This window comes from Macrobrachium rosenbergii, chromosome 30 (assembly GCF_040412425.1).
Source record: "Macrobrachium rosenbergii isolate ZJJX-2024 chromosome 30, ASM4041242v1, whole genome shotgun sequence".
NCBI lineage: Eukaryota > Metazoa > Arthropoda > Malacostraca > Decapoda > Palaemonidae > Macrobrachium > Macrobrachium rosenbergii.
In genome coordinates, this window is record NC_089770.1 from 26,226,280 (window position 1) to 26,235,004 (window position 8,725).

At 37.9% G+C, this 8,725-nt stretch overlaps 2 protein-coding genes across 2 annotated transcripts; both read right to left on the minus strand.

The window, feature by feature from the left end:
- Positions 1-533: 533 nt before the first annotated feature.
- Positions 534-4,367, minus strand: LOC136854847 (uncharacterized). The gene is made up of 4 exons (XM_067131380.1): positions 3,603-4,367; positions 2,292-2,881; positions 1,553-1,664; positions 534-1,352 (listed from the first exon to the last, which is right to left on the minus strand). Exons 1-4 carry the CDS (start codon positions 4,365-4,367, stop codon positions 534-536), a joined length of 2,286 nt encoding a protein of 761 aa, XP_066987481.1.
- A 457-nt stretch (positions 4,368-4,824) lies between these two features.
- On the minus strand, positions 4,825-5,934 carry LOC136854848 (uncharacterized). The gene has a single exon (XM_067131381.1). The coding sequence runs from the start codon at positions 5,932-5,934 to the stop codon at positions 4,825-4,827; it is 1,110 nt and encodes a 369-aa protein (XP_066987482.1).
- Positions 5,935-8,725: the final 2,791 nt, after the last annotated feature.

Here is an 8,725-nt window from a genome sequence, read left to right on the forward strand (position 1 = left end):
AGGTTAAAGGAAGAGTGTATAAGACAATAGTGAGACCAGCTTTGATGTATGGAACAGAAACATGGCCGGTAAAGAGAGTGCAAAAGAAGAAATTGGATGCGGTAGAGATGAAAATACTTGGGTGGATGTGTGGAGTAACAAAAATGGACAGGATAAAAAATGAAAGAATAATAGGAACTACTAAAGTCGTAGAACTATCAAAGAAGGCCCAGGAAAGAAGACTGCAGTGGTGTAAGCTCCTCTTAATGGCCACTGCTTCGAGCAATCAAGGAAGGTGTACTTGAGACAGGTTACCAAAAGGTGCCATTCCCATCAACAACGTTTACTGACGTTAAGTCATACACAGAAAGACAAACTAATCTTGGTAAATAAGTACCTCGTAATACAATGTTGAACAATTTTAATACCAAATAATACTACACAAATTACAAAAGAACATCGAATAATAAAAAATGTAGATTCACCATCCTCCCAACCATATGAGTACACTGCTACTCCTATGAAAACTCTTACCACATACACAGGTTATAAAATTATTCTAGTTTCACAGGTGCTTTTCCCAAATGCCCTCTGCGAGTATAAGATATAGGCTCAACTCTGGATTGTGAAATATCATGACCAGAGTCATCAGCATTCACATCAGAATTATTAGAAACAGGTTTAGGCAGAGATTCATCATTTACCTCGGAAACAATACAAGGTACACTATCTTTGGCTTCTGTGTCCACAACATTTGAAATCTCAAGATCATGCAATTTTTGTACTGGTCTGTTAATAATACCTTTAGAAGTTTTAACATCAACACTTCTTATCACACCATCTTTGCCTAGATATACTTCTATAATAACACCAAGTGGCCAGGACAACCTACGAACATTATCTTCCTTGACTAATACCACAGAACCTTTCTTTACATTACACTTAGATACAAAACCTTTAATGGCACAAGGTAAATTTCTTATGTAATCAGAGCTCCATATTTCCCAAAACTTATCCAACTGTCTTTGCCGGGCAGTCTCTCTCATACATAAATCTTTAGAAGATACACAAGAAGAATGCTCCTCAACAACTTCAGGCTGGACACCCACAGTACGACCAATAAGAAAATGTGAGGGGGTCAATGGATTGCATGTATCAACCTCCTCACCCACAAATGTCAAAGGTCTCGAATTAATATAAGCTGCAACCTCATGAAGAGTAGTTTCCAATTCACATCTAGATAGGCATTTGACACCCAACGTCTTTTTCAGAGCAAACTTAACTGATCGAACCAGACGCTCCCACCAACCTCCCCACCAAGGAGCACGGGGTACAGTAAATTTCCACTGAGGAGCTAGTGGGCCATAGTGTTGCTGTAATAATTGAGAAACTCCAACAAATTTCTTTGCATTATCAGAATAAAAAACTGAAGAAGACAACGTCTTACTGTAAATCTATGGATGGCAAGGAGACAATCTGGCATAGAGAGAGAATCAGTGAGTTCTAAGTGTACAGAACGAATGACAGCACAAGTGAAAAGCAAAATATAGAATTTTTTGGAGGGTAAATCTACACAAAACAATGGCCCAGCAAAATCTAATCCTGTTACAGAAAAGGGAGGTGCCGATTTAACTCTCAGTTCAGGGAGAGGAGCTACAGGTTGACTACAAGCCTTGGAGTCATACCTGTGGCAAGTTACACATTCTCTACACACAGTCTTGGCTGTCCTTTGAAATCGCACAGTCCAATAACCATTTCTCAATGTGGACACAAGGGTAGAAACACCAGAATGTTTCAGAAGAACATGTTGGAAACGAACTAAAGTCTTCACTACATGAGTAGAAGGAAGAATAATAGGATGTTTGCTTTCATAACACAGATCTGAATATTCTAAACGACCTTTAATTCTCAAAAGACCATCATTATCCAAAAAAGGATCTAATTTAACTAAAGGGCTCCCTCTGTGAAGTGGTCTACCCTGAATCAGAGATTCAAATTCTCGTGGATATGCATCCCTTTGAACACAAAGGTACAATTTAGTCTTAGCTTTAGTTAACTCACAATATGATAAAGGACCAGAGCATTTAACAGATTGAGGTTTGCAATTATTAATAATTCTTAATGTCCAAGCTACTATATTAGGGCTTTCTGAAACTTATTCCATCTAGAAAATTCAAATACTTGGGAAAATGAATCCACAGTTATACAAGCTACTACATTTTCCTCAGAACTTTCATCCCTTAATGAAATCCTTATCTGTTCAGGTTGAAGCAAAGACAAAGACTCAAACTCTTGAAGCCACGGGGACCTACCAACCAAAGATCTGTACAAGGTGTTCAGCAAACACCCCTCTAGAAATGAGGTCAGCAGGGTTATCCTTTCCTGGGCAATGACACCAACAATCAGGTGATGTTAAGATCTGAATTTCCATGACTCGATTTGCTACAAATGGTTTCCATCTACTAGGGTCTCTTTTTATCCATGACAGTGCAACTATGGAGTCTGTCCAGCAGTATGAAGTTACATCTTCCTTAAAACGAAGGGCAGATTTGGCAAAAACTAGAAGCTGGGCACTAAGCATTGCCCCCAACAACTCCAAACGAGGCAATGAGACCTTCTTTATAGGAGCTACCTTACCTCTGTTCATAATAAGGGAAGCTTTAAAGGAACCATCCTGCAAAGGAACTCTCAAATATACACAAACACCATATCCCTTTTCAGATGCATCCCCAAAGGAATGAAGCTCTAAACCTGTTAGGTCTTTCCATGAAAGATCCTCAAAGTAACATCGCTGAACCTTCCATGAGCCAAGTTTCTCAAAACCCCTTAACCACCTTTGAAATTTACAATGCAACTCTTCAGGTAACACATCATCCCATTTAAGTCCAATTCTCCATACATCCTGAAAAAGAATTTTGGCAAACATAACAAATGGGCTAATAAGTCCAAGAGGATCAAAACATCTGGGTATCAGGTTGAGAACACTTCTCTTAGTGGACACCTCACCTGTCTGAGACCCAACATTTACTTCACTAAATGAAAAATAATCATGAGTGGAAACCCACTGCATACCCAGGATTTTTATCGATTTATTTCCGCAACTGTCATTAGGGTTTTCATTAAGTTTATCTGTTAAACTCTTACAATTTGAATTCCATTTAGATAAAGACATACCAGCTTCAGACATAATCTTACAGGCTTTATCAAATTTTACACAAGCTTCAGTAATGCTGTCAGCTCCCGACAGCCAATCATCCACATACAGATTACAATTCAATTCATCAACTACTTCAGAATTAGGATATGACTTTAAATGATGTTTAATTGTAGCATTCAACAAGAATGGGCTACTCTTGTTACCAAAGGGAACACAAACAAACCTCATTACATGGACAATGCCCTTATTTTGCCACAAAAACCTGTGAACATCTTGGTCTTCCCTCTGCACCTTGATTTGAAGGAAAGCTTTAGTTATGTCTGCTGTTAAAGATACCTTCCATTTTCTAAATCGTATCAACACTTCACCTCCATTTTCTAAATCGTATCAACACTTCAACAAGATCAGGATTGAGAGAAGGTCCACATTCCAAACAGTCCTTCAACGAAATACTATTATAACTTACAGCTGAAGCATCAAAAACAGGTTTTACCTTAGTAGAATTACTACTCTCACGGATAACAGAATGATGTGGTAAGCAATAGACAGGATATACACTAGAAATCTCAGAATGTGGCACTTCCTCAGTAATGTCATCTTTTTCATATTCTTCAAAAGCCTCATCATACCTTTCCCTTAAACCAGGAATTTTAACAAATTTCAAATTTAAATTTTCCATCATCTTATGTGTTGGCTTTTCATTATTTTTCAAACTCTGTTTAGCAACATCAGATTTCCATGGTAAAGACACTTCATACCTACCATCAATAAACTTTACATTATCAGAAAATTTCTGTAAAACAGCACTGGATGAAAACTCACTGGATACAGCTTCTTTTGAAGAGATTCCCACAGATCCAAGATTCCAAAATTTATGTAAATCAGGCTCAGATACATTATTTATACATAAAAGCTGGGAAGTTACACTTACTCTGTCCAGAGGAATATTACAAGACCCTGATAAAACCCACCCAAACACAGATTCCTGAGCTACTAAATTTTTAGATTGTACAGTTTTATTAGATACCATAAATCTCCAATAGGCATTTAGGCCTACCAAAATATCAACATTTACATGGCGGTTGTTCATGTAATCATCTGCTAATTGCAATTTAGAAAACGCCATTACCTCCTCATCAGGAACACTAGGGCAGAACAATGGTGCGCAAATGTCAGGTATGTCTGCTACCATTAAAGAATGACTCTCACCCTTATAACCAACTAAACTCATCTCATACCCATTACACTGGTTACTCTTGGAAGCCTTACCTCCTCCAAATGAAGAAAATGATATGTACAGTACTCAGAAGTTATCCACTTAGGCCTTACCCTTTTTTTCAAATTTACTGGAAACATAAGACCTATCAGACCCTGTGTCAAATAGTAGTGTAGCTTCACATAAACCCTTTTTCCCCAACACTTTAACCTTTGCAGTCTGCAACACACTGCGTGATTGAGTTAACACTCTGTTATTTAGGTTAGGTTCACAATGAGGCACCCCAACATGAATTACATTTTCATTAATATTGTCCTTAGACATAGCACCACTTACATTTTGATCATTCTTATTATACACTTCAGTCTTATTGCCAGTGCAGCATAAAATATTATGTTTTCCCTTACACTTTGTACATTTTGATTGGCAACCTCTGGAAATATGGCCTTTTCCCAAACATCTGAAACACAGTTTAGCACTCTTGAATGGCCTCTTCACGTTCAGCAATGGAAAGTTTCAAGATACCGAAACAATTTTCACTCTTGTGATTTTTACCACAAAACATACACTTGTAAAAGGACACCTTCAAAGAGGTCTGAAGAGCAGAGGCAGAACCCTGAAATTTACTTCTTTTCTCAGATTCAACACTATGGTTATCAGTCTTTACTGCATTGATATCCTTAAATGTTTCTGACCTTTCTCGGCGCTCTATTTCTCTCTGCAAAAAATTCAGTAACCAATCTAGGTCCCTTTCATGTCCAGATCCTTCTCTGGACCACTCCAAACAAATGTCAGGAGGCAGTCGAGACAGGATAACAGGCGTCATAAATACCCCATACTGGGTACCATCCATTCCTAATGCCTCTAAACTACGTACATGTGTTAAAAGTTCATCCTGCAATTTCCACAAAGAGGAAACATATCTAGAGCTAGGATTCTTAGCAGGCACAGTGATACTAAGAAGGGCCTGAATATGTGCAAAAATAATACCCTCTGGCCTACCAAACCATTCCTTTAACATTTTACAGGCTATGTGGTAATTAGCACTGGTCTGGGATATCCACTGTATTACTGATTTTGCCTCCCCTTCTAACAATGACTGTAAATAACAGAATTTACTAATAATGGGGATATCAGGATCATCTACTAATGCCACAAATCTGTCCCAAAATGACTGCCATTCAGTCAGAACTCCACTAAACTTGGGTAGTTCTAATTTAGGCAGTCGCACATTACATTGGCCTAAAGAATCCGCAGACCCACTCTCACTTGGTGGCTTCTCAAGTTTCTCCTGGGCTAATAACCTTTGGGTAGCCTGTATTCTAGGAACCCTTACCTGACGCCAAAACTTATCAGCATACTCAATGTCTTCTTCTGAGTCCTGTGAGTCATCAGTTTCTAGATCCAGGGTGGACTGCACTTCATCCAAATGAGCTAGACGTCGATCAAAGTCATCCACAGCATCTTGCAGTTCTACCTTGCTCAGTTCTCGATCGCCAAGCAAATCCATCAGTGCATTCGACGAATGTGTCAGCCATCCACGGGCGGCCGAATGGCTCTTCCTCAGCTTTCCTTCCTTCATCTTGCCTTATTTATCTGGGTTGGGATTCTGCATACAGCCAAAGAAATCCCAGGTTCTGGGCACCAAAATTGTACGCTCCTCTTAATGGCCACTGCTTGGAGCGTCACAGTAAGATTTTGTAATACAAGGAAGGTGTACTTGAGGCAGGTTACTAAAAGGCGCCATTCCCGTCAACAACGTTTACTGACGTTAAGTCATATACAGAAAGACAAACTAATCTTTGTAAATAAGTACCTCGTAATACAATGTTGAACAATTTTAATACCAAATAATACTGCACAAATTACAAGTTAACATTGAATAATATTAAAAATGGAGGTTTAGATTCAACAAACAATTGTCAGAGGACGATGGCCATGTGGAGGAAAGCTGAGAAGAAGTAAAAAAGGTGCTGAGGAAGAAGCTGTATTTTCCGCTTGGTGAAAGGGAAAACTCTGTGACTTTTTAATTGTTATTTTATTTGATGAATCGCTGCATTGCTGATTAAACCAACATCATCTTCTGTTTCTACTTTAGGTCATTCTCGTTTTAGATGACTTGAATTACCTCCTTAAAGGAAGGGGATATTTTAAGATGTAAAGGAATACAGAAGTTTCAGACTCCTGGAAGACAGGGATACTTTTTATTTCCATATGAAGTCCATGCTCCTGTTTCATTCCTTTACTTATCATCTTTATTGGTAGACAACATGCACTTCACGAAAATAGGAGCCAGCATCAAAAGATGCCAACAGAAATGTAGGATACGTTCAAAGGTCAAATGCTGACTAGCAAAAAGGACGGTGAACATTGTCTCAGCTCATATGCCCCCTTTCTCTCTCTCTCTCTCTCTCTCTCTCTCTCTCTCTCTCTCTCTCCAAATGCAGACGCGATCTGGTATGAATGTGAATAGGTCTGGTCAATTCGGGATATATAGCTCGTCACCACTGGAGAGGTGACTTCATGTAATAGATATTATAAATGGCTTCCAACGCTAAAACTTTCCGGGCTGATGTAGTTTTAACAGAAGCACATGGCATTTTGCGATAATTCAGTATTTGCATTCACAGTGTCCGTGGTTCGTTCCTAGTCGAACCTGCCGCGAAATGGTACCGCCGTTAGCTTAGATCAAGTTAAACCCATGGGGCTAACAGCCTCATCCCTAAAGAACTGCTGAGAAGAAGGAGGCCGTACTCTTCATGTCCCACCCCCTCCAAAAAGGGAAACAGCCTTGAGTAAATGAAAACACTAACTTGAATCTTCCTTAGCAGTATTCGACTCCTCTCACAAAAGTTTCCAGCGACGACGCTATCACGCATTTTGCTGCAAAGGTTAATGTAGGCTTGTGGTGATAGGCTTGTTCAAAAAGTGTGATGAAATCTGGGAGATGAGACATGACTATTAGAAATACATACATGTTTGGCAAGTGACTACTTAATTATATGTACACACACACACACATATATATATATATATATAGTGTGTGTATATATACATATATGTATATATATGCATATGTATATACACACATATACACACATACATATATATAATATTATATATATATATATATATACATATATATATATATATATATATATATATATATATATATATATATATATATATATATATATATATATATATATATATATATATATATATATATACAATTTCTTTGTGTGTCACTAGCAAGCACACGCACGCACTCTTCATGCACAAGAGCTGATGCTACCGCCGCATAATATATATATTTCGTTGCAGCCACAAGGAGGCAGCGACAACCATATTATACTCCACATCTCGGTACAAATTTCATTTCCGGCCAGAGTCTCCTTTACGAGCACAATTGAATCCTTTCAGAGCTCCGTCCCTCCAAAGTTTGTAATAAGCCCCCCAAAAATGGGCTCATTTAGGCTCCTATTGAAAATAAGAGAAAGAGGAGAGTCGATAGTGAAGCCACGGGAGCTTCTCCGGCTGGTACAGAAAGAGAAGGAAGGAGAAGGGTGTTAGGAAGATGAGGGGAACGTCTGTGTTTTTTCTCCCTTTCTTTGTTTGCTTTTGAGAGAAGAAGAGGAGGATGGGGGCGTTTTGGGTTGTGTTGTAAACGCTGATGCTGTCAAGATGTATTCATAAGGAAATGAGCGTGAACTGACCTATTATTCTGGGGTATAAATTTAGGGTTCAAGATTGACCTTGGACGAAGTGTTTATTATGAACCATTGAGGGTGGAAATCAAATTTCGGTACTAGACAGGATCTGAAATAGAATTTAGAGTTGATAAAAGAAACTACGAAATGTACTGTATTGTGAATGGGTGTCATTTGAAATCGTATTAGGCTTAAGAATGTCTGGGAAATACAAGTTGTTAAGGAGTATCATTACATTTTACATATTTCAGCAGGGGAAGTGTATTGAAAAGATTAATCTGGAAAAAAGAGCTATTTTGGATTTTCAATGTAGAATGCGTTTTAAAATTCAGATACTATTAAGGGTACATATTTTCAGTTTTAATTTTTACTCAAACAAATACACTGGAATTTTGACATACGAAAGAGTGTCATTTTAAGAATAATGTTTTTTGTTAGGGAATAGCTTGGAAAAAAAAATCAGTACAGAACATTCTCATTTGGAATTTCATCTCTCTCTCTTCTCTCTCTCTCTCTCTCTCTCTCTCTCTCTCTCTCTCTCTCTCTCTCTCTATATATGTATATATATATATATATATATATATATATATATATATATATATATATATATATATATATATATATATATATATACATTCATATATTCACGTGTGTGTGTGTGTG

Excerpts from the sequence above, each read along its gene's own strand:
- LOC136854848 (XM_067131381.1), bottom strand. The coding sequence starts at position 5,934 with ATGAAGGAAGGAAAGCTGAGGAAGAGCCATTCGGCCGCCCGTGGATGG.
- LOC136854847 (XM_067131380.1), bottom strand. The coding sequence starts at position 4,367 with ATGAGTTTAGTTGGTTATAAGGGTGAGAGTCATTCTTTAATGGTAGCA. Across the intron at positions 1,665-2,291 it reads CTTGTACAGATCTTTGGTTG|GTATGACTCCAAGGCTTGTA; the intron begins GTAGGTCCCCGT and ends AACTTGCCACAG. Across the intron at positions 1,353-1,552 it reads TTGCTGGGCCATTGTTTTGT|CAACACTATGGCCCACTAGC; the intron begins GTAGATTTACCC and ends CAATTATTACAG.